Source organism: Notothenia rossii, assembly GCF_949606895.1.
Source record: "Notothenia rossii genome assembly, chromosome: 3".
NCBI lineage: Eukaryota > Metazoa > Chordata > Actinopteri > Perciformes > Nototheniidae > Notothenia > Notothenia rossii.
The window spans coordinates 84,108,870-84,134,379 of NC_136901.1; the positions used below are offsets into that span (position 1 = coordinate 84,108,870).

Consider the following 25,510-nt stretch of genomic DNA (forward strand, 5'->3'; position numbering starts at 1 on the left):
TATGTCACTGGTTTTACTTTATAATACTATAATGGATTGAAATGTCTCTTGTTAAAAAGTAATTGTTAGGTTTAAATCCTGATACATTTGGTAACGTTAGATAATCACAAATGGTCAAGACTGGTTGTAGGATTATAAAGTTTACAGAAATACAGGATGCACAAAATCATATACTGTAAAAAAAAGGAAAAATGTTGGGTACTCTAAAATACATGAAGGCATGCTTTGGAGTTTACTGCCAATAAAGCAAGGGAGTTTTTGGTGTTTAAAAACAAATAAATCAGTGATACTCTACAATATTGTTCAACTTGAGAAAATGACAATGCTCTACCTTACAGAGAGCGCTATCTCAACACATACTTTAACCTGTAAGTTCTTCACATCTCTTGGTTTTGGTGAGATATCCTCTCACCTCTCCCCTACAGCTTTCTACCACCTACACTGTGGCTATTGTAATGTTATGGAACAAAACAGCTAGCCTACATAGAGTGAAATATACAGCATTGAGCAACTCCAACAATGTCTTTGGTGTGTGGAGCCATCCAACTCACTGCTGTTGCTCAGTAAGTATATCCAGTATGTAAACCAAACATCTTATTCAGCTACAGAATTAGTTTTCTGTGACCATATGGAATCTGCAATGTACTTGATAAAAACAGATGTGTTTGCAAGCTAGCAGTCGTCATGTTCCCACATTGCTTTCCTGGTGTGTTACACGATTAACCACAGCCATCGGTCTGTTGAATAGAGTGACACTGAAATAATGTCTCAGTGTGTATTTTTTGTTCTCATGCTGGTATGATTAAAACGACATTCATAAAATGTGTCAATATGGTTTTGCTGTTTAAATAGGTCCTGTACTTCTTAGCTAAGCACCAAAAACTGAAAACATATTTTATTGTCTAAATAAAGAGGCTTCTTTGAAAAAATAAAATCTCAGTAGATAGAGATTTCGAAAGAAAATGGTCCACAGGTTTTAAACGTAGGGGGGAGGTCATTGTATACATTTCAGCCAATCACTACAATTGCTACTTTGTAGACGTTGATCTTCTTGTGAACAAACCTTCATTTGGATGGAAAGACATCAGTCGTGAGAGACGACAGAGCTGCACCACAATGATCGGTCAACTGGCTGCTTTGATTCTTCTTTCTACGATGTGTAAGTGCTATTCTTTACTCATGTATGAAAGACAATACCATTTGATGATCTTAAAGATGATCTCCTCCAATAAACCTTTTCTTTGTCTTTTTTCTTTAGCTCTGATTGAATCGGCAGAGGATCCTCACCTGATCTCTTTGGCTGTGGTAGAAGTTGGTGGAAATTTTACTTTTCAATTTCCAGTTTTGGAGATCGTAGGCAAACATTTGTCCTTGTACAAGAAGTCTCTTGGACAAATGGCCCAGCCAGTCTTTAACGTGATTCTTGGCAAACTAACAGTGATTGAACCCTTTTTAGACGAACGGTTCAAAGCAACACAAGAGATGTCAGAAAAGAGGACGAAGCAACATATTTCTGTCTCACTGGATCGACGTATTCACTGAGTTTTGGAACTGGCATCTTCTTGGCTGTGAAAGGTAAATATATATTACTTTCAGTTATTGTTTCAAGCCTCATGTCATACAAATCATTTATATAAATGTTATGTTTTCTTTTACTGAATCACGCAGATCAGTGGAAATCTGTCTACGTGAAGCAAAGTCCGGAGACCAAGTCAGTCCAGCCCGGCGACTCAGTGACTCTGGAGTGTTCACTTATCTCTAAAAACAACGAAAGCGCAGATCAGTGTCCAGGTGAACACAATGTTTCCTGGTTCAGGTCTGGATCAGGAGAATCCCATCCAAGCATCCTTTACACTCACAGTGAGGAACAAAAGGAACGCAGTTGTGTCTTCAGTCTGTCCAAAACTATACACAGCTCCTCTGATACCGGGACGTATTACTGTGCTGTGGCTACATGTGGACAGATCCTGTTTGGAGAAGGAACTACAGTGGAGACAAGTACGTTTTAAAGTTGAATTCTGAAATCTTTAGTACATTTTGAACATTAATGCGAGTCAGATATATTGGATAAATATTGATAAAGTGTATATAGAATATTAATAAATGATAGATGCTAGTTTGAATGTATTAATGTTAGGATAAATATTTGTCTCTAAATATCGATCTGCATAAGTCAAGTTGCATCTTTCAGTCAAACAGATTCACAGCTCTTTGATATTTTAAATCTTATTCCAAGTAGATACACTGTTTTGTCATGCACTTGAAAAAGTTGGTGCAATAAAAAAAACATGTAATTAAACAGAAGGCTCTTTTTTAAAGTAATGATTGATCGACAAAGCCAAATACATTCTCCAAATATGACAGTATTTTTAACAGACATTATTGACAGAAAGGAAAACCTTTTAAAATTGGAATGAGGAGTTAAGTGTCTATTTTTCTAATTCCAGGATCAAAACTGGACGCAGTTGTCCTCGTACTTGGAGCACTGTTGGCCTGCTCTTTCACTTTAATCGTCATCCTTACTTTATACGTAAATCGAGGAGTTTGTCGACACTGCAAAGGTAGGTTCCTAAATCATACAGCAATGTTTTAGGCATTGATGTTTGCTCATGTTCTAAATTGTAGGAATGTAGTTTTATTGTAACTTCGGTTAATTTTACCCAGTAATAACAGACCCAACATCACATTGGGCTTAAACCCAAGCACATAACATTCATTCACTTTGTGTCTCCTACAGAGGCCTTTTTTATATTAATTGTTGAATCATTTTCTTCCCAAGCTTCCCTCTTTTTAATCCTCATCAAGCAAGTATAAGTATTCATTTATCAGTTTAATCCAAAATATATACATTTTGAGCTTTCTGTAAAATGGTTGCGAGTTTGAGTCCTGAGTTATCTCAACATCCTTTCAAATGTCTTCATCTGTCAAAAGCAGAAATTCAACTTAAATACTTAACTCTAATCTTTATGCAGACATGTCATGTATGATGTCACCATACATGTACTCAACATATTCTGTGAACTCACAACTAAAGTTTCATGTAGTTATATTTCTAAAATAAATTCAAAAGTAAAATTCCCACAAAAGGGCAAAACTCCAGACTCTACTTTAAAATTCAGGGGACAATGGAACAATTCAACCCCCTCTAACATTATTTAACTTTTTCTGCAGTAGCAACGTGTACCACCCGTAATCCTAGAGCCAACGAGGCGGCAGTGGACGAATCAACTGACCTGGTAAATATGTTTTGAACTTTGAAACTATGCACCAAATATGGAGGCACAAAGCATCTATGTACGACTTTAGACTCAAACATTCAAACACTAGACTTGGTTTGGATGAAGTGTTTTTCATTTTACAGGCCTACTATTTAAGGAATGTATATTTAATAGACTATATGATTTGCAGGATGGAGACGAAGAGGTGGTAAACTATGCAGCACTGAATCACTCCTCAAGAAAAGTGAAAAAAGTGAAGCAAGAGTTACTACAGGAGTGTGTGTACTCCGCTGTGAGAGCAAACCACACACAGCACCATGCGCCCGTGTGAGCTTTAGCTTAGCTCAGCTTTGCAAGTTTTTAACAAATGTTGTGCTGTTAATTACTTTGCTTTATATTTTGCTTTTAAAAAGGTAGTTGTTGATGTGACAAGCACGAAAGAACACTGCTTGTTGCACAGACATGAGGAGGCGACTGAGAATGGCTCAAGTTGAAATCAATAAACTTTTCAAACACCCGGAGAGAATATGTGGGTAATCAATGTTCATCAAAAAGCAATGCTGCATCTAAGAGACTACACACATGTACATTTTATGACTGTGCATCGTTCTTCAATCTGAATTTAAATAGATGTTGTTATACTTGAGCCAGAGTAGCCATGTGTGTTGTACTGTGGCTCATGTGCATTTCTATGATCAGGGCCTTGCAGTGGATGCAAATAATTGAACATGTGTCCTCTTAATAATCATCACCCAGCAGCATATACAGTGACTCAGAAACAGAGCAGTTTGGAACCGTTCTGTGAAGAACATATCAAAGTAAAAAGGTTTGCTAATATTGATTTAATGACAAAAATGGCTGGTTACTTTTAGTTCTTTGACGGATAAAACGGGTTGAACTTTGTATGAACTATATATCATTTTCAAAAAATGATAGTTATATGTACTTTTGGTTATATGGAGGAAATAGAGTCTTCCTGCTTTGCTCTTCCAAGTTGATAAGACAAAGGGTGTACGGCGGCATAGAATCAGCCTGACGACAGCATAGATGTTTGACAGGCATTCACTAATATCTGTGTTTGACAAAAAAGTTCAACATACAGAAATGGAACAAAAGGAATTTTTTATTTAAATTCATTCAATATCACTTAAGCATAAGACAAAAAAACACATCAAACTAACATTGTATGAATGATGCAAGCTAATTCCAACATCTTATAACAGCTTTAAACTGAAACACATTAACATTATATCACATTTGGTACAAAGACATCTGAAACAGTCCAGTCAAAAGGTGCCGTCTAAGATTTAAATCCAATATACTACTAGCAAATATCTACTTACACTCCGCTAGCTGACTGCATTATGTGCCTATGCTAAAAGAAGAGCTGGTTGTGATCCAGCCAATCAGCATCAGGGCGTTTATGCCTGTGCGGAGGACAGGGGAAAGGAGGGCCATGGATGTGTAAAAAGAAAGGCAGTGGGAGCAAGAGGCAGGGTAAATACGAAGGGGGACATTTATTTTAAGATCAAATATCAACAATCTTTCTTGAGAATCGCTGACTCCACATTTCACTCAGATCAAAAAGCCTTGGCAGCCGTGTAGACCCCGGGGCCAGTTTCAATCACGGTGAAGACGACAGTAGAATAAATCCACGGGTCTTCATTTCTCTAAGGAAATATATTACAAATTATTATCTCTTTAGTAAGAAGCCATTTAATTAACTGGAAGATGAGAATTATGTTAATCAAAATAACCAAAAAAATAAAGAATGTCGTATGATTACTTACAATATCCTGCACAGGTTGGCTTGAGTTGTCATGTCTCGAATGCAAAGCGGCGCTTTCATTTTCTAAATATGAAAGGAAAAAATTAATATTTTGAATTTGCACTGAGTTTTCAATACAGATCCCCAGCACATGGCATAACTTCATATTATCTACATTGCATTATGGGGGTTAAGCATATTTAACATAAATGGAGCAACCAATATGGAGAATCGTGTTGCAGATGTTGCTGATAAATTCATATAATAATATTCAGAATAACAGATTTCTATGTAAAAATAAACATATGTTAAGTGTAATAGTGTCCAAGAACATGAGGTTAAGGTTAATCGTGTCTCTCGTGATGTCATGCTTCTAAAACTATTTAAAGTAAAATAATCGGCGAATTACACTTTTTGACTAAATCAACAAAACGTACCTTTACATCGTGAACAACCTGCTCTTGAAGTCCGGCGGCAGAATAAAGTAATGTTTCCAATGATAGAAACGACCAAGCAGAGTATTGCTATCGCCAGCGCTATAACTTCAGAGCTTGCATTTCGCTCTAGAAAGCAAAGACATTAAACACATTAATGATGTGGTTCAATGGTTCGTAGACATTAACCTCCATATTAAACACAATACATCGGTATAACATACCAATTTTCAGTTTTGTTACATCTCCAAATAATATCTCTCCACATGTGGCCACAGCACAGTAGTAAGTCCCGGCATCAGAGGAGCTGAAGTTCTTTGAGAAGTGATGAACACAACTCTTCTGAGTGCCCGGCAACTTCTCACATTCCTCTTGTCTCCTTCCATCAGTGTAGATGATGCTAGGACGAGATTTATCTGAACCAGCTCTGAACCAGAACACACTGATGTTTCCTGGACATGTTTTATTCTCAGATTCAGAGAGGACCGAACACTGAAGGGTCATCGAGTTTCCTGGAGGAGCTGGATCAGATAATGTCGGCCACTGAACAGAATACTTTGAAGTCCTCTGAGTGTTTCCTGAAAAATACAAAACTGTTTTAAAAAATGTATCCCATTTCATCTGACATTTGTAAAAGTATTAACATGAATCTGCTGATATTTAGCAAATGTGGAGCTGCTTTATTAGTATATATTTCCTCAAAGTGAAATTAGATTGTTTAGATATAGATTAGAGCTTCAATAAAGATAAAGCAGAGGATAGAACTTAATTACCAAGTTTTAACCATATGTTTAAAGATATGGTGCATGGCAGAATTGGCAACACTTTTAGTGTTGAGTGGTTAACTCTGTAATTTTCTCAAATATATGCAACATAGCTGGTAAATAAATCAACATCCAAAGTAAATACAAATATCTGAAAACAAATAGAATAATTTAATCTTAATTGTATGTCTAACTGAATTTGTATTTTAATTAGTGTTAAAATGAAACAGATCATTTAAATGTTACTTTACTTAAACATTACCAAAGTGCAGCTTTGGATCCGACCTGAAGCATTTACAAAACGAATTCTAATGAACTAGATCACATTTACCTTTTAGTAACAAATATGTCCCACTCCATACAGGATGTCCATAAAGCTCTGTGATTAAACAGTGATACATTCCTTCATCTTCTGGGATTGTCCTCCGAATCGTCAGGTTGCTTAACTTGTTATCGCGTTTTACCTCCAATCTTGAGTCAGAAAACTCTGTTGCAGAATCAGGTTTTGTAAATTCGAGCAGTTTCACAATTAATGTCAGAGTCCCTCCAGCATTTTGCTTGAACCAGTAGAGCTGTCTAATGTCATACTCAATAGGCAGAGCACACGTGAAGGTCACAGATTCACCAAGAGGAACTGTAGTCATTGGAACCAGCGTATCTGAAATAAATGTCAGAATACAACACGTGAAACAGTACACACATCATGCAAGAACAAAAGTTAACCCCAATAGTAGGCATGCACATTTTTACTGAATACTTGCTCTTACATCCTTGATGAAGAAAAAGCAGTGTTGCCCATAACAGCAACATCTTGATATTGTCTCTTGTTAGGAAACTTTTGGGTATTTCAGTGAGTACAAATGTTGAAGTCACATGACCATGATTGTCTGTGTCAGAGTGTACCATGCATCTGATTGGCTATCATAGAATCAAGATTCAAAAGTCCCCTCCCTTCACACTTGTTGTGAAGCATATCATCTCATTTTTCTCAACTTACCAAAGTCATTTTAGCACATTTTACAAACCAGGTTAGCTGTTCACAGGTTACATTGTGCTGCCAGAGACAAAGTATAACCAGTTACAGAACATTATGTTCTCAGAGTCAGAAAAACAAAAATAATTAATGTCGGATATATTTGTGCACACAACAGGAGGTAGAGTGGTCGTCCTCTAACCAGAGGGTGGTGGTTTTCCTGCCCAGCAGTCAACATGTATAGAAAGACTAGAAAACCACTATTTACATCTTTAAACAAAATACACCAAGCTCATCTAACTGCTAAAGGCAGACTTCAGCACGCCGCCGTTTAATGAGTCTCAGTTAGCCCTCTGTTAGCGACTACCTTTTTTAAGATACGTAACTTCTTAAAAGTTCACAAGACTTGTATTTACTGATGTATTTTATGCTGTAGACTTTAATAATCTTTTAAGCTTGAGTTAACCAAAGACATATTTCAGGCATCGCACCAAAAACCCTTAACAAATTGGGCTTACTTTCAGGTGATGCTTCCGGTGTAATAAGCTAACAAATGTACGTGTTCTCCTGCAGAACTATATAGTCAGCAATTAATGGACATTTTAGAAATCTATCATCATCATTATGCAAAGTCTGCTAGTGTTGTCGCTTAATTGTAATTTATATATTGGTAAAAAGCTTTGTCGAATTGTTATCAGAAGTAGTTCACATGCCATGGACAAAAATGTTGGTTCGTTGGTTGAATTAGAGTGCTCTCTATAGTGGGTTCATCTATACCAGAGATGCTCCGATCGATCGGCCGCCGATCCTTATCGGCCGATATTCACTCTTAATAGTGTGATCGGCTCTCTCTATAAAGGCCGATAAGGAGAGCCCATCAGATTACGTAAAATACATGACACTTTTCTCTGTGCGCGGCAAAACAAGCTCGCCCAAATGGCTTCATCAGCCTGCTAGTTTTTGAAGGTGTCCGTAAAAAGACATTAAAATAGGGGTATGCAACGTGGGTGAAGCAGAAATCCTGCAGCTCCGCCCGCTGTGACGGACCGCTGAGCGGAGCAAAACACACACTTCAAGTTAGACCTAACACTCTTAGCTAGTTTATCTGGAACAACCTAAACTAGTTATAAATATGTTTATTCTTCACGGTCAGGTCACTCATTACTGGATTAGCGAGCTGCATGAGACATATACAGACTTATTATAAACTGAAGCAATATGAAAATGAGCCCCATTAACTGAGTTTTAAACATCACTTTAACCTGTTAAGCTCCAAGCCTGTTTTTCAGGTCTCAGGCTCGAAAATGACATTTCCAGAACAAATGACCATAACTACACTTCTAAAAGGGGAAAATTAATAATCTCACAGCAATCTGCAGTAATGATAAACCTGTGAGTTGGATGTAGAAGAGTCAGAATCAATATAGATGTTTTTTATTTAAAAAAAATTCAGATCGAACATAGTAAAAAACTGTAAATTATAGTGTCCGTCCAAACATAATTTTTTACTTATAGTGAAAACCACCCTTGTATGATGGGTAGGTAGACTAAAAGCTTTAGGAATCCAAAGTACAACATATAATAAGTACCCTGGATCAAGATCGATGCAAAACAAGTGACATTTGACCTTTTTTAGAGAGGTTTAGAAAAATAAACTCCACCTCTCTGGAACCCATTGGTCGATTTTGATGATTGACATGTCTTTTTAACCGTTAGAGCCAATAGAATCGAAGGGGAATCTCCACATACACACCAACGTTACCATTGAGAAGTGGGGGCTATGCACACGCAGTTTGCCTAAGTCTTGCACTCTGGAATCTGAAAACTTAAAACTAGGTTTATTGCTGATGGATTATCAGAAATCATTTCAAAGTGACCCAGACACATAAGATGAACCTATGGATTAACCTTCAGCAGCGTTTTTATCATTTTAATGCCATTTAAGACAACTTTTGATCAGACAACAACAGAGGTAAGACATATTGCCGTGTTGGCTACCTAATGCCACGTGTTGTGATGTCTGTTTTTGTTTATAATGTCCCAAATTCTTATCATGGAGTGATGATATAGATACCTATCAATTCTGTGTATTCTCACGATGCTAATCGATATCTTGGATGTGCAGTTACGATAAGTAATAAGGGTGTTATACCGTGTTTTCTGTGCTAACGGCGTTAACATTCTTTCGTTCAGGGCTAATTCAGAGGCTCAGCGTTAGTCTTGTTTTTTTTTGCTAAAAATGGTTCACATCATCAGTTAGCTGAGTTTCTTCCCGTTACATGGATATGAAACATTCATAGTTTATTAAATATTATGAAGCCCTCAGACACTGTTTCCTGCAGATGATGCGTTTTTCCGCCCGGGGGCGGGCGGATGGGGTTCAACAGGTTAAATGGAAGATCCCCATAGCCCCCACCCATCCTATGATCGGATCGGCGATTGGTATCGGCCGATTCTGATTCCGGTGATCGGCGATTGGCCCCAAAAACCCTGATCGGAGCATCCCTAATAGAGTGGTGCAGGGACGCGTCCTAAAACCCGGAAGTAAGATACGCATGAGTACCTTCCGGTTCCCTCGACAAAAAAGCAATCGATAGATTTACGATCGATAGATTTATCATTAGAAAATTATAAAAGTAGGGTAGACATGTGGAGATTATCCGACTGAACAAAATGTGATCCGTCTCTTAAATGTGTATCAACCACAAACCTTATTTCGAGCTATTTTCCAAAATCCTATGGAGAAATTGCATTGCTTTTTTGTCGAGGAAACTGGAAGGTACCCATGTGCAGCTTACTTCCGGGTTTTAGGACGCGTCACTGCACCACTCTAACTATACAGAAGTTACATAAACATAAAATGGCAGACAGGAAATACAGCGAACTAGTAAATACGAAGTGATTCAAGATTCAGCCCGTTTGCTTCACACACTTTCCTAACTCTGTTGACGTACAGTGTTGAGCAGGAATGAATCTTGAAACCCGGAAATGATTAAGTACTTAACCTCCGGTTGTCTTGTCTTGAAGTCAGTGGTCAATGGTTTTTAGTGAGAGGCCTTAATTATTCAAATAAAATATGTCAGTAAATGCAGCACTTGAGAACGACCGCAGCTTCTACGTATCATAAAACCGGCTTTAATGATAACCGACTAAATGAGACTACTCAACGTCATCATGCCAAACATGAGTGAGCCTTGAGTAAAGCGGTGGTGACGCCCAGCCATGCGAATGTAATGTAGTTTGTTTATCACCTATTGTAAGCTTTTTACTTCTGCTCATTGCATTTATGCTTCAACAGTAATAGAAACAATAATACAAATTATCTAAAGATTATCTTGCTGAAAAGAACTTGCAAGTATCATAAACATGTGTTTGCTACAGATCCTATTTTCAAAAATACTCCAAAATCAAATGGAAAAATACAATTAATTGTTGTCGTTGTTAAAAACGAACTAATTGATTTTAAACTGCAATTGATAAGGGCAATATATGGTGGGCACATTTATACAGAATGTCCACTGAAATAAAATGGCAGGAAAAAGTGAACACGTTAGTTAGAGTTACTGACTGATAATGGAGACACAACATGCTTGCTTTAGCTATTTTTCCTAACCATGTTTTTTCTAGGCTCAATATAATGACTAAATAAACTTGGCAATCCATGTGAGAATTCTTGAAACAAATCCAGTCTGGACCAAATTGGTGGACTGAACGACTAACACTCCAGCTGACAAGAGAAGTAGAGCAGCTAGCAAAGCTAAAAATCAGGAAATAATTAATCAACATGTACTGTACATGAAATGAGAGCAAGCCTCATCTTAACGCAAAAGCTGGCCTATGGAGTGTCACAAAGTTAAGCTCATATTGACATCCCCATGGAAAAACAGTTTTTATGCAAGCCTTCTGGATTATTGGGTATTTTTTGTGTTAGACTGATGTAGGCTATATGATGTTAAACACAAACATAACAAAATATGTACACATGTAATGAACTTTGACCTGAGTTTGGCTGACCTCTGTGAGCAAAAGTATAATGCAGAGCTTGTTTGGGTAATAACTAAGGGGGGGTTAAAATGTGGAGTATGTTCATCAATCTGAGCTGTATCTGTCTGTGTGAACAGAGCAGCCGGTTCAATTCCTTATTAGTTTGGTATCTCTTGTGAAAATTTAATTATTTATTAGGAAAAAAGCAACACATTAAAAATTATCTTTACATAGCATTGACACAGACAGTACACAGATGTGGAAAATGTACATTTAAAGACTTGAAACTTTATGATGTAAGTTGTAGTTCACAACTTTGATGAATCACAATGAAACAAATATGTATCCATTGTACAGTATGTCTATCTACACAAGCTTACACTAGCTTTTATATTAGTGTTGTGTCATGATGATTACTTATGTTTGCAAAACATATACATACAGTACAATCCAATATATGAATTGGATTAATGACATTAGGGGCTAGTACCTTTCTTGAACAGAATGAAAATAAATATTACATCTGCAAAGATTAGCAAATCCAGTATTACACTATCAAGCCAACCCAAGAGCCCGGGCATCAGTGTAGATACACTCTTCTTTCATTGCTTTTGGACTCCCAGTCCCTTTGCTTGATATCCTACGGATGAAGGTTGGTGCAGAATAAATCAATGAGTCATCTTCTGTCTGTGAAAGAATACAGAGAAATGTTATGAGACAACATTTTTAGAGGAAAAACTATGTTAACAACTTTACAGGCTTGTCTTTTACTTTACCTGCTGACCTCGCTGATTTTTACTGGCTGTTGTTTCATTTGTATGCAGAGCAACATCAGCTGTATTATAATGAAACATTACAAAACCCATTAATGTAAGGCAGCTTTTGCCAAATAGGTTTGATATATATTTGTATCAGTGAATGTACTTACTGTTGCAAACACCACAGGATTTCCCCTTCAGTTTCTTGATTGCATAAATGAGAAAGGCATTAACAATCACACATATAGCCAAAGCAGCACCTAACAGAGAGATGATGGTATTGTTCTGCTGCTGATTCAACAGGAAGTCTGATGACACAATGTGGGGAAAAAAGCAGATAATGAACATTAACATTTGGCATGTGTGAAATTAAGAGCAATTTCCAAGTGATTATGTTATGGACCATCACTTGACCTTAATCAATCTCATATGCTACATTACTAATTACAGTTAAACATGATGCAGTTACCTGTAGTGTTGAGTTCTGATCTGTTTCCAGAAATGATGTCCTCACATGCGGCCACATCGCAGTCACATGTCTTGTAGAAGCTGTAGACACATTTCTTCTTTGAGGGTCCACCTGGTTCCTTTTCATGTACTTCAACACCGTTTCCTCGAGTATTATTCAAACTTTGATTAAAAGCCTTGAAACAGCACAGATTTTGTTCTTCTGGTCGTGTTTTGTTCTCGGAGTCGGAGAGTATTGAACACTGCAGAGTCACAGAGTCTCCAGGATGGACTGGATCAGTTGGAGAAACTGCAGTGCTTTCAGGTTCTGGGAAATGTAGTTTCAGTTAGCTAGAAATACGATAATGATTTTTAAAATAAAGCTGCAATCAGTATTAGGTAAATCAATTGGCATTCAAGTAAATGTATTATTACTTCATAATTATACTGTCTCAAGTAAAAATTCCTTGAGTGAGATTACAAGTATCTCATTAAAGATACTTCCTTAGATGCAATTTATTGTTTCACTGGCTCTCTTATTTCTTGCTGTCAGACAATCAGTGTTCTCAATTTGAGCTCAAGTTCACATAAAGATGAATTATAGTTAAAAAAGTAATAGTAGTTCAAAATGTGTGTCCCAATGTTGCAGTTTAAAAGTGCATACATTTCTTTGCAAATCTACTTAAGAGTAAAAATGATACTGAAAATAAACAATTTTTACATTCTAGTTGTTTATATGGAAAAATAAACTAAAGTACATGAAACAGGAATTGTAATGCGTTACTAACTGTAATGAAATAAGAAGCGTATTTACCTTTAACTCTTAGGTCAGTTTGTGTCAGGAATTTGAGGTTCTGTTGGCTTATTTGAATACAGTAGTAGACTGCAGCATCACTTAGCTTTGCTTCTTTAACATGTAGAACAAATAGTTCACGCTCTTCTGTAGATGTGATGCGATCATTACTCTTAAGGCTAAATGTCTTCCTTAAGACTTCAGGAAAGTCTCCAGAATCAATCCTGATCCAAAACAAGCTTCCCAAAGACTTGCGGGGACATGTCAGCTCCACAGAAACTCCAACACCAACAGTCTTTATCTCAAAGTTTGGTTTTTTTGTGCATCCTGAAAATACATTTGACATTAACCACAGAGAAAAAATGAACTCTCTCAATTATTGTAAACATGGACACACACATCTGAAAATCAATAGGACATTTTTACATGTACTTACGTCCCACTGCTAGCATCAGCAGTAAATTAAATACAATCCTCATTTTCTGTTTATTCCACTTGAGACTGGTGCAATTTTGACACGCATTAAAAAAGATTCACTTTAATGTCATTATATCAAGTGGGAGGTAACAGTTTCAGAGCAATCTCATTGGCCTCCTAAGTCGCCTTTTATCACAGCGGAAATATATTGAACCATCAACTGCCTTGTGCAGCCTAAACACATGAAACAAAACCAACAGCCCACTTTTCATGTTGGGTTTCTATTGCTGACACAGAGTTAAAACAGTAAATGATCTGATGTTATTGTGAAACACTAATATAAACAAACCAAAGAGACAATATCACACAATACATTTTCTGTTCCATATATTTAGTATTTATTTGTTGTGCGGCCTTATCACCAGAAATCCTCAACTAACAAGCAGTAATATGTTTCTGATTCATGGGCTGTTGTAAGATTTTTCAAATGTTTCCACACACAAATTTAAAAAATGTGCATAATAAACAGGTTGACTGAAAGGCACATAGTCCTCAGATAGGACTGGGACTAAAAATCAGCCCGGGAAACTCGACCGTCCCAAAAAATGGTGAATTGTCCGACCGGCCCACTAGGGTACCGGCCCACCTGGAAAACTCCCGGTATTCCCAATGGCCAGTCCGCCCCTGATCACAATAAACAGTATTTTATTTTTTCACTATTTAATTGTACATGTTTATAGACTCCTGCATTTACTTGGTCACTTACAACATTCTCTGCATTATTTAGTTTATTGTTTTATTTATTTCTGACAAGTTTATAATAGTTAACGTCATAAGCATTACTTGCCCATTGGTCTTGCAACATAATCTGCACTATTCTACCGTTTCTTCTTGCACTTAATTAGTTTTTATCGTTGCATGTCCTATATATATATATATATATATATATATATATATATATATATATATATATAAAATGTTGAATTGTTGGAGGAGCTTGGGATTTAAGGGTTTCATTGCCATATCTACACTGGAGAATTGTAGGCTTAGAAGAAGCCTCAAAGCTTACCTTGGGTTCCTCAGCCTTTTTTGAAGTATTCAAATTTTACAGAGCAATGCTGTTGCTTCTAACAAGTGAAATCATATTCTTTGGACCATCTACTTTTTACTTTGTGTGCACAGCACTGCCTGCATTTGGCAGGCTGACATGAAACAGTCACTACTGACAGACAAATGATGCATGGAAACTTAGGGACTGTTGTGGTTTGGCTTCAAACTAAGGTGTCAACAGAGAGGGGGGCTTCTGCCTTTCTCACTCTCTGTTTTAGCCTCAGGAAACTCAGCATGCACTGCTGATTTTAAAAGTGGAATAATAAAACATTTCAGTAAAGGGTAAAGTCATGACATGACCGTCTTTTTGTGAAGTGCAGGACTTAAGTTTGCCAGATAATCAACAAAAATGTGTCTGAAAGCTTTAGAAAAATCTGCTCCAATGCACAATAAAGGCAGCACTCATAGCAGAGTACTCTGGCAGATGCATAAGAGTAGATGGTTGCCTCTTTCTCTTGGTTTACTGAGCACATTGAAAACTAATTAGCAGTTTATTGCAACTTCCCCCTCACTACATATCGATTTGAACCCAATAGTCAGGTGTGTTCTGAGTAAACAGCGTTGGGCCTGCTTGTCAGCGTAGCTGTTGCATGTGGCTTTGCTTGTTCTCACACCAGACATGAAAGGGCTTTACAAAGTGATGAGAGGCTAGAAGGATGGGGGTTTTCAGTTGCCCCCCACCATTTCTTCATGCTGTACATTTTTAGACATGTTTTATGAAGTTGTGGTGACTAAAACACGGACATGCAATGGGTAAGTTGCAGTTCATGTTCAGTATATTAGCAGCTGGGCCACTGCCCTGCCATGTATTTCATTTGTCACCATTTCCTATGTGTAGTGATTTCACACAACACAAAAATCTTCAACGTACCGATGCACTAGATAAACATTGGGGTATCAAAAAAACTGACTAGGATACGTCCACATTTGTCCAGATATTTCACTCTGGATCAATGTGTGGTCTAACCGGCAGACCCTTGCCACTATTGTGGCTGAAATACACGTTTCATATTTACATAACTAACAGCATGGGTTAATGTTGATGGTCAAATGAGTGACATGTTGTGTATTTTAAGAATGATTTGCGAATAGCTTTATTGTATTTATACCTCAGACTTTGCGCATAATCTAATCTAACAGTTTCACACATATTTAGGTGTAAAATATCACCATTAAAAGCCATTAAAGATACAACAATTTGAGTCATGTAACCAATGTACTTTTATAAAAGAAAAAAAAAAAAAGGTTATAATATGATTTTAAGCAGATTGGACATCCTTTCAAAATGATATATCTGTATATGTATATTTTTTACAGGTTATAACATTTCTCCAATTTCTGAAAGTGAAGCAACATATTTACAACATTGTAAGTGTGATGGAAACTTCAGAAGCAACGGAGACAAAACTGAGCTGGAACTTTGATGGCAAACACTGATGGTTTAGTTACGGCCAGAGAACTGACGAGACATGTGCTGCCGCCGCGAGGTGACACAGCGGTTGCCAAACCAGTTCTGAAGATCTCTACCCCAGACCCATGTATTTAGCTGGTTCTGAGAGAATAATCAATATTGTGCATAATAAGATAAAAAACAGGCAAAGCACTAAAACACCTCTATCAGCTGACGCCAACAGGCAGGAATAGGGAGACTAAACACTGAGAGCACAGCAGCCCAAGGTTGCAGGCCTGTGCTCAGTGAGGGCAGTACAAACTGACTGGGTCAAAGTTATGGGCCTAGGAACATATATCCCCAACAGTAAGCTTTAATCAGAAAGTCCAGTATATTGTTAGTCCATCACTGAATACATGACATCGGTGTAGATCGCCTCTCCCTCTGCTGATTTTGTATTCTTCCTGTTTGCTCTGCCAGTTTTCCTCTTCATGAAGCTGGGTGCAGAATACATTATTGAGTTCTCCTCTCTCTGCAAAAATGTATGGAAACATTATTGAGGTGACAAAAGTTATGATTTACATGTAGAAAAAATGAGTCAACAACTATTTTTAGTCACATCTTTTCTTTTTGACCGTACCTGCTGCCTCTGCTGATCACCGCTGGCTGGTACGGGATTTGTTTGCAGAGAAAGAGAAGCTGTATTTTGAAATAAATACATTTGATGACACATGATGTAGGTACAATTATACACATTTGTAATGTAAATATAACGTAAAAAGGTGAGCTTTGCCAAATGTCTGATTGATTGAGGTATGAGAAACTTCTCTTACCGTTGCAACAATCACAAGTTTTCATCTTGATTATATGAATCAGGAAGGCGATAACAATTAGACTTATAGCAAAAGGAGCAGCTAACAGAACCAGAACTACGATGGCCTGCTGCTGATCCCACAACTTAGGTGCTAAAATCATGGAGAAAAGGAGAAAATGTGAACCATTTAAAGTTTTTTTACAATTACATTACAATGCATGAAATTTGGATTTTGGTTGATAAGGGTTTCTACCATATTCAAAACGAATGATTATTAAAGATGTGTAAACGCTCTGCAGTTACCTTCAATGTCCAGTTTTGTTCCATTTCCAAATAATATCTCCCCACATGTGGCCACAGCACAGTAATAAGTCCCAGCATCAGAGGAGCTGACGTCTTTAGAGAAGTTGTAGATACATTTCCGTGGGGAGTTAGCCTCAGGACTATTCTCACAATCATCTCTGCTGTTTTTATGGCTGTAAATGACACTGGGATGAGATTCATCTGATCCGGCTCTGAACCAGTACACTCTGGTTCCTCCTGGACAAGTTCTGCTCTGAGATTCAGAGAGGACTGCACACTGCAGAGTCACTGAGTCTCCTGGAAGGACCGGATCAGACTGATGGCCTTGAATAATGGCAGTGATATCTGGTTCAGGGCCTGGAAATGATAAATATATAGATAAAGTATACGTTTTTAAAGAAAGGTGAAATCTAAGATAGCTGTATTTCATTTCAGAAATCATTCACGCATTTCCCTCTGAGGTCATTTACAATGTGTGGGTAAATATAAAAGATAAAAATAGTAAGCCGACATATCAAACAAAAGGGGTTTAGTACATAACACATTAAAAAAGTAGTAAAATACAGTTATGTTATGTAGCAGACAGTAATAACAAAGATAAACAGTTTAAATGATTTACCTTTAACCCTCAGAAATGTCGCATTAAAAAATGTCATGTCAAATTTGTCTACTTTTAGGCAGTAGTAAACTCCAGTATCGCTTGGCTCTGTTTTACTTATTTGCAGGAGAAAGGTTCCAGGCCCTTGTTTTGCTGTAATGCGAGGAGTCTTGTTAACACCATCATAATCAAAAGAATATGTTCCTCCCAAGACTTCAAGGACGTTTCCGGGACCATGCCTGATCCAGAAAATGTTTGTTGGATCCAAGGATTTCTGGCGTGAACAAGTCAAAGTCACATCATCCCCAACACCAACAGTCTTTGTCTCCAAGATCTGATCGTGTGTGCATCCTGAAAAATATAATAATCACACAGATGATTGCTTTGTGATATATTCAGAATAATTAGCACCCTGCTGAATGATTATCAGAACATGACAATTAATATACTATATCTCAAGTCTAGATACTTACGCCCCACTCCAAGCATCAGCAGTAAATAAACTATGATCAGCATTTTCTGGTGAATCCACTCGTGACTGCCGGTAAATTAAATCGTATTCGAGTAGATTCACCTTAATGTAATCATATGAAGTGGGAGGTTACAATTTTAGAGCAACCTGATTGGCCTCTCCTTACTTCATTGTACCACCACAGTGGAAATTATATCACCCTTTGTTTCAACCTAAACACATGAAACAAGAGCAAAAGCAAGCTTCTGTTTTTATGTTTCATGTTTGTTTTCCTTTAACTGCACAGAGCGTAAACACACAAAACAGAACAATCGAAAACAATCTTGATTTTCTTTTCATGTCCAGATGGACTTTTTTGATGTGGTGCAATATTGCCACTGTCCAGTATGATATACACACGAGTGGCAAACTTAGGAGGAGCTAAGCAATCAAATACCTTTTGAAGCCACTTAAATGTGTTTGACCCAGACCATAGTGTTTACTTTTGACCATTGAGCGATTGTGTTACCAGGATTAACTTAAGAAGAGAACAACATTAAAGGTGGGGTATGTCATTTATTTCAGAAACACTTTTTGTTATATTCCATGGAATGCTCTTAATATCCTGATAGCAGTAGCCGCGTTCACACCGCAGTACTTTTCCCACTTTAGTTCCGATATAGTTCCGAAATGTCGCGTTCACACCAAAAAGAGCAGGAACTAAAATGAGTTAATGAGAACCTTTTTACCCCCTTTTCCGTCCCTGCTAGAGAGCAGGGACTCTCATGCGGCTCTCTTGTGAGAAAAGAGCTATATTTTTGATTGGCTGGGCGGATTGCAAACCACGCCCCGTTAAAACTCAGAAAAGTTTTGTGAAGCCACCATTTTATTATCCTTGCATTATCATTATTAGCATTAGCATTAGCCCAGCGCAGAAACGCAGAGACTAATTTATGGCAACACAAAATAAAACATGGGAGCGGTGGAGATGAGGAGGTGTCGGCGTTCTGGCGATTTACTCGGAAAGCCAGTCCCCAACTCTGGGGACTTCCGGCCGGGGATTTTTGGGCGGCAGTATACGCCGTGAAGTTGTTTGCGGCCTGCAGTTCTCATGAACCTTTGTGGGAAAAGTACTGCAGTGTGAAAGCGCCTAAGGGATATATTAAATGCTTTGACAATAAATACGTAAAAAAATGTCATCTGTGGAAGCCGTAGCGCTGTAAAAAGCACGACCAATCATTTTAGCCGGCCCGGCTAAAATAACGGGATGGCCTACCTGCCTGTCAGCCTTCCATCTGTGCACAAACTCATCTCGTGCCCTCATTGGTCATGTGCGCGTCCGTGTTTGTTGGAGGAGGGGCTCTGTAAGGAAGTCTGAAGGAAGAGGCAGATTTTTTTCAGCTGCGTAGTTTCAAATTCTAGCGCACTCAAGCTGGTTTCCCCAAAATTACATACCCCACCTTTAACATAATTATAATAATATGTGCATACTTCCGCCAATTGTAAAAAAGAAAGCTTTTTAAAAGATGATCAGCGTTTTCTGGTTTATTACATTACATTATTACATGTCACGCTTTACCCAAAGCGACTTACATACACTCAATACCGTGGGCAATCCCCATCACACATTACAGCACCAGCAGTTAGGTTTTGACATGATTCATTGCTAAAATGAACACGCTTAAAGCCAATTTCCTGGTCACAGAAATGTGAAAGCAATGATTTGTATGCTGGCTAATAACGGAAGATACATTTGCAGGTAAAGGTTGCTCCATTCTTCTGTATTATAGTACCAAACAGTTACGGATTTTTAAAAAGAATGTTCAAAGTTTAAGCAACTTTAAAAACACTCCTACATCTCCTATAACGCAACGTTTTTTAAATAAGTTTCCTGATATAATATGCCAAGGTCTTTTAAACTGGATCCCTCCAGTTTGTAATGGTTGCTCCTGTAACAAATGTGTTTGATGGATGTGGTGAAACAATGCAGAAAAGTCCATTATGAATGTATCCAAAGTAGACCAGTTTAAGAACCGCCTCTTATTTATGAATGTGTAAGCATACACACTAAAGGAATTGAAACTGAAACTTCCTGTGATCCTGCGCTCTGTAGCAAATGATTAACTCTGACACTTTCAGAATTGGGATTAGATTAGATTCCAAGGACGTAGCAACATGTTTAACGTTTGTCTGAATTTCTGAAAGGGATTTTTGGAAGTGATCAAAAGCTTTCTCATTTGCTAACTGCCATATTTTAGTGATAGTAAAATGATTAATACCAAATATATATTTTTTAGAATAGTTGAATATTCATTATAAAACATTTGAATATAAATGCATCCTTTATAATGCATCCAAAAATGTATAGGCCTGTGTCTCTAGGACTTATACTTCCACGTTGTTGTTGCCATTTATTTAAACTTGCATTCATTTAATTTTTTTGATTTGTGTAGACACAGAAAATACAAGCTGCCATTTCCCACATTGATAAGGACAGAGGAACCATCTTAAATACTGTGCACACCAGCCAATTGGATGCTCCACGTCATAAATGATGAACACCCCCTCTGCCTGTCAGTCACTTCAGCAGGAAGAGCACAACTCAGAGCTGGGCTGTTAAAACATCCGTCCTCTACAATACACTTCATTTCAGAGAGCTTTAGAGGAAGAAGCAGAGCGACACTCTCAGAGAATCAAAGGAACACATTTGTCCTGAGACGATTTACAGTTTCTCTCCTGTATATGTTTTCCCTGGGAAGAGAAAACTAATGTACACCAAGGAAACAAAACAGATAAATTAAACCAATTATTTACAAGGCGCTTCACATAAAACAATCCTGTGCCGCTATAGTGTCTGTGCACTCTTACACTACTGACACTTATTAAAGGAACACCCATCAAGATAATGCAGTCCAGTAAAACTCCCCACATTTTTTTATTTATTAAGATTTAGGGTTTCTTGACAACTCAAAAGGTGTATAGAGAATATCATTATAAATATAAATAGCTTATCTATCTGTATGGCCAACATTTCCAGAACATTTGTCAGAGCTGCAGGTTGTGGTTTGTGGCTTTCTTCAGGGTCAACTGCCATGACATGCCTTGTACTTTCACACAAACAGTCAGATATAAATGCTTCACACTGACAACCAGATGGCTCATGGAAACTTCAGCGCTGCTGTGGTTGGGCTTCACACTGAGGTGTGAATACAAAGGGGCGATTGTACTTTATCATTCTATAAACCTCAGGAAGCTGGGCTTGCACTGCTGATATACTTTTGTTTGTTTCAAATGGCAAGTGGAATACTACTAGTCACACTATGTGATGATCCTTTTTGATTTAACATTACTGCAAGTTATTGCCTTTTATCTGTAGTTGCAGTTAGTCAGGGGAGGTGCCCATCATTTCCTGGTCCAACCCCCGTCTTTCAGTCAAAGCAGGAATTTGAACCGTGATCCAACATGGTGATAAAATGGCTGCCTGTCTAATTTAATGCTTAATGAATCAATAAAGTTTGATTGTAAATTAGATAGATGCTTTTGCATCTTTAGAAATAATCTTGAGATAGACATGTTTTTACTTTAAATGAGCATGTGTAAAACTAAAACAATGATGAAGGATGCTGAAGTCTCATGTAGCTCTCACTTCACTTCACATCCTGTTGAAGCCCATAGTTCTGAGTAACAGCCTTGATGCTTGGTCAAAGGGTGGAGAGATGGCCCAACACAACGCATGACTCTCAGTGTAGCTGCTGCATGTGGCTTTGCTTCTTGTTCTGAAGCAGAAGGTCTCTACAAAGGGATGTGAGATCTGAAAGGTGGAGTGCTCGATTCTATGAACTAGTTGACTTCTGACTTTCTATTTTGTATTTAGAACAACAAACATTGTCTTTTGCAAATAAATATCAATTGTGTGTGAATTAGGGCTGCAACGATTAGTCGACATAATCGACGACGTCGATCATAAAAATTCATCGACGTGGAATTTTAGTGTCGACGCGTCGTATAAAAACAATCAGAGAGCCGGTAACGTTAATTCAAAACTGCGCAAATGTTCATTTGTAACTGCAATGCACTACAGGAAGTGCTGGGGGCAGTATACTCTCCATTGTCTGCCATGACTGCATTCTGTACTAACAACAAAGAAGAAAGAATACGAACGATGGCGGAAAGGAGAGAGAATGAGCGTGATGAAGAGCTAAAAAAAGCGAGACCGAGAGTTTCGAAAGTGTGGGAGTATTTCACAGACGACAAGGCAAAGAAGTCAGGGAAATGCAGAATTTGTAAAGGGGAATTGGCATTCCACGGCAGCACTACAGTGATGCACGAGCATTTAAAACGCAAGCACCCTGGAACCGTGAGGACTGCTACTTTGGATCATGGGTAAGTTTGAGCAAGTTAGCCATAGTCATGTTTACGTTAGCTTACATGTTGGAAAACAGAACGTCTCATGGTTAATGCTTGCTAAGCAAACGCTATTTCAGTTATGTTGAGGCTGCGTGTCCACCAACGAGCTGCTAAACAGCGCCAAGCTTACAGCGTAGTAGAGCACACTAGAGCTTTATGGACGCTGTAATTAATTCCAAACTTAAAATAATAATTAACAAGGGTCTGCGAAATGACAAGAATAAAATGCGATTGAATTTGTATTTATAATGATTTTCAGACTTTCAATAATAGCATTAATACATCAATTCAACATGGTAGTCAGTTCAATTCGTTTTAAGTCCTTAATTCGTTGTTTTAGACGAAGCGCATTTAACAATTCCAATTCATATGTTCATTTGATTATATCTTTATCTATTTCATGTACTATATACACATATACTCAATGTGGCAGTGTCACAATCTTACTTCGCTAGTCAGTCTGCAAAAACACGACACTCGGTGCTAACGTGAGCTGTCTAGCCTAGCCAGTCAACTAGCTTTCCCATGGTTTAACGTTAATGGCATTAGGCAGTACACCATCTAAGATAAACTGATACTATAGCCTACAAATTCTGATGATAATTAATACAGCTTGATGTTTTGTTCTCTTTCTATTGTAGTCCAAAGCAAAGGTGTTTGGATGAGTTTGTCCTGAAGAGAGGCTCATGCACCCCTCAAATGGCTGGAGTCTTAACAGAGAGCATCCTCAACATGCTTGTTAACGACATGAGACCAATATCCATGGTTGAAGATGAGGGCTTTAAGCAGATGGTCACCACATTCCATCCAGGTTACACCTTACCTTCCAGAACTCATTTTACAAAGCTCATGGAGGGAAAGTATGAAGCTACTTTTGGTAAGCTTAAAGATGCTCTTAAAGCAACCAAGAACAAGATTGCCCTGACAACTGATGCCTGGACCAGTGTTGCGACAGAGGCATATCTTGGCATCACCTGTCACTTTATAAGTGATGACTGGGAGCTCAATAGCTTCTGCCTCACAACCATGCCACTCGAAGAACGGCACACTGGAACCAACATTGCTGCATGGATTGAGCAGGCTGTGGAAAGGTTTGAGATCCCTCTAAGCAAAGTTGTGGCTGTTGTTCATGACAATGGCTCCAATGTCGTGCTGGCTGCAAACATCTTGCAGGAAAAACATGGGTGGGTGTCTGTCCGCTGCGCAGGCCACACTTTACAGTTGGTGATCAATCGTGCACTGAAACACCCTCAGATTAGCAAAGCACTAGGAGCAGCGAGGTGTCTCGTCGAGCACTTTAAAAGTAGTGAACTGGCTTCAAGCAAGCTGAAAACAAAGCAGAAACAGATGGGCACCCCGGAACACAAACTTGTCCAAGATGTCTCTACCAGGTGGAACAGCACCTATTACATGGTGACTCGCCTGCTGGAACAGAGATGGCCACTGACTGCGACTCTGTCTGACCCGGCAGTAACACAGAGAGGGAAACACTACTTAGACCTCAAAGCTGATCAGTGGACCCTGCTAGATGAACTGGCCAAAGCTCTCCAAGCTTTTGAATGTGCCACTGTCTACTTGAGTGGGGAAAACTATGTGACCGTCTCCGCCCTGCCTCCTCTAGTCAGAGGGCTTTTGAAGTCCACCCACACTGTCTATGATACAGCTCCTGTGCAGGCCTTCCAGGCGGCTGCTTCAGAGGAGACCACTGCACGCTGGTCAAGAGAGGTCACCATCACAGATGATGACCCAAGCAAACAGATCATTGCAGCTGCACTAGACCCACGATTTCGAAAACTGAAATTCCTGACACCAGAGGAGAGGTTCAGTGTTCAGAACAAAGTGCAAGCTCTGGCCCTACAGTCCAGTAGGAATGAAGAACCTACAGCAGCATCAGTTGACAATGATGACACAGCTGAGAGAACTCCAAATAGGTCTGTTTCAGCTCTCGATTCACTGCTTGGATGTGACTCAACAGACAGTGACACTAGTGAGGCCAATAATTATCAAGACGCACGCAACCAAGCGATCATTAACGAAGTGCTGATGTACTTCGGAGAGCAGCCCCTCTCAAAGACCGAAAGTCCCCTGTCTTGGTGGAAGTTGAATGAGGCAAAGTATCCAACCCTTGCATCTCAAGCCAAGTCATTCTTGTGTATTCCAGCTACTTCTACTCCCTCTGAGCGTCTCTTCTCAGCAGCTGGGAACATTGCCTCAAAGAAGAGAGCCAGCCTCACTCCAGAGCATGTCAATATGCTCACGTTCCTGCACTGCAATTTAAAGCATTTGTAAATTGTGTGTTCCCCTGCAGGAGATCAGAGTAAGACAACAAACACACACACACACACACACACACACACACACACACACACACACACACACACACACACACACACACACACACACACACACACACACACACAGCTCCTCTCACTCACACACAGCAAACAAAAGACCTAGAAGTCTCTGATCTGACTCATCCTCCTCTCCTCTCCCCTTACAGCTGTTCCACGTCACCCTCCTGGACCAGGTTAACAGCCCCAACAGAACCGCGGTGCTGGGGCAGAGGCTGCTACTTTGAGTAACGTTTACATTATTTGCACATCTTTACTTTCAAACTTGCACTTTAATTTGTATTATTTATTTTGTTTTCATTATGATTTTTTTGTATTTATGTTATTCAAATACATTTGATTAAACAAGTTCAAAGTTCAAATTCAAATGTTTCATGAGTCATTACAGTGTTTCCCCTAGGTTTACTGCCTTGGCAGGGTGCTGCTCGAAAAAAAATGTCGGGGCGCCCAAATTTTTGTTATCCTCTGGAGCAGAGAGGAGCTGTGGATTATTGTTATTGATATCGTACAGTAACAAAGTATTTGTACAT

The 25,510-nt window shown here is 38.5% G+C and overlaps 2 protein-coding genes across 4 annotated transcripts in view; one reads left to right on the forward strand and one right to left on the reverse strand.

The window, feature by feature from the left end:
• Positions 1-25,510, reverse strand: part of LOC307034161 (uncharacterized protein) — a 112,027-nt gene that overhangs the window by 71,135 nt on the left and 15,382 nt on the right. The gene's annotated exons all lie outside the window — the stretch shown is intronic.
• LOC307032066 (E3 SUMO-protein ligase ZBED1-like) lies at positions 22,156-25,342 on the forward strand. 2 transcript variants are annotated; one of them, XM_079669776.1, is made up of 3 exons: positions 22,156-22,605; positions 23,271-24,946; positions 25,130-25,342. In XM_079669776.1, the coding sequence occupies exons 1-2, from the start codon at positions 22,274-22,276 to the stop codon at positions 24,916-24,918; spliced, it is 1,980 nt and encodes a 659-aa protein (XP_079525902.1). In that variant the 5' UTR covers positions 22,156-22,273; the 3' UTR covers positions 24,919-24,946; positions 25,130-25,342. The 2 variants fall into 2 exon arrangements, with proteins under 2 accessions (XP_079525902.1, XP_079525901.1); XM_079669775.1 differs by having other exon boundaries at positions 23,271-25,342.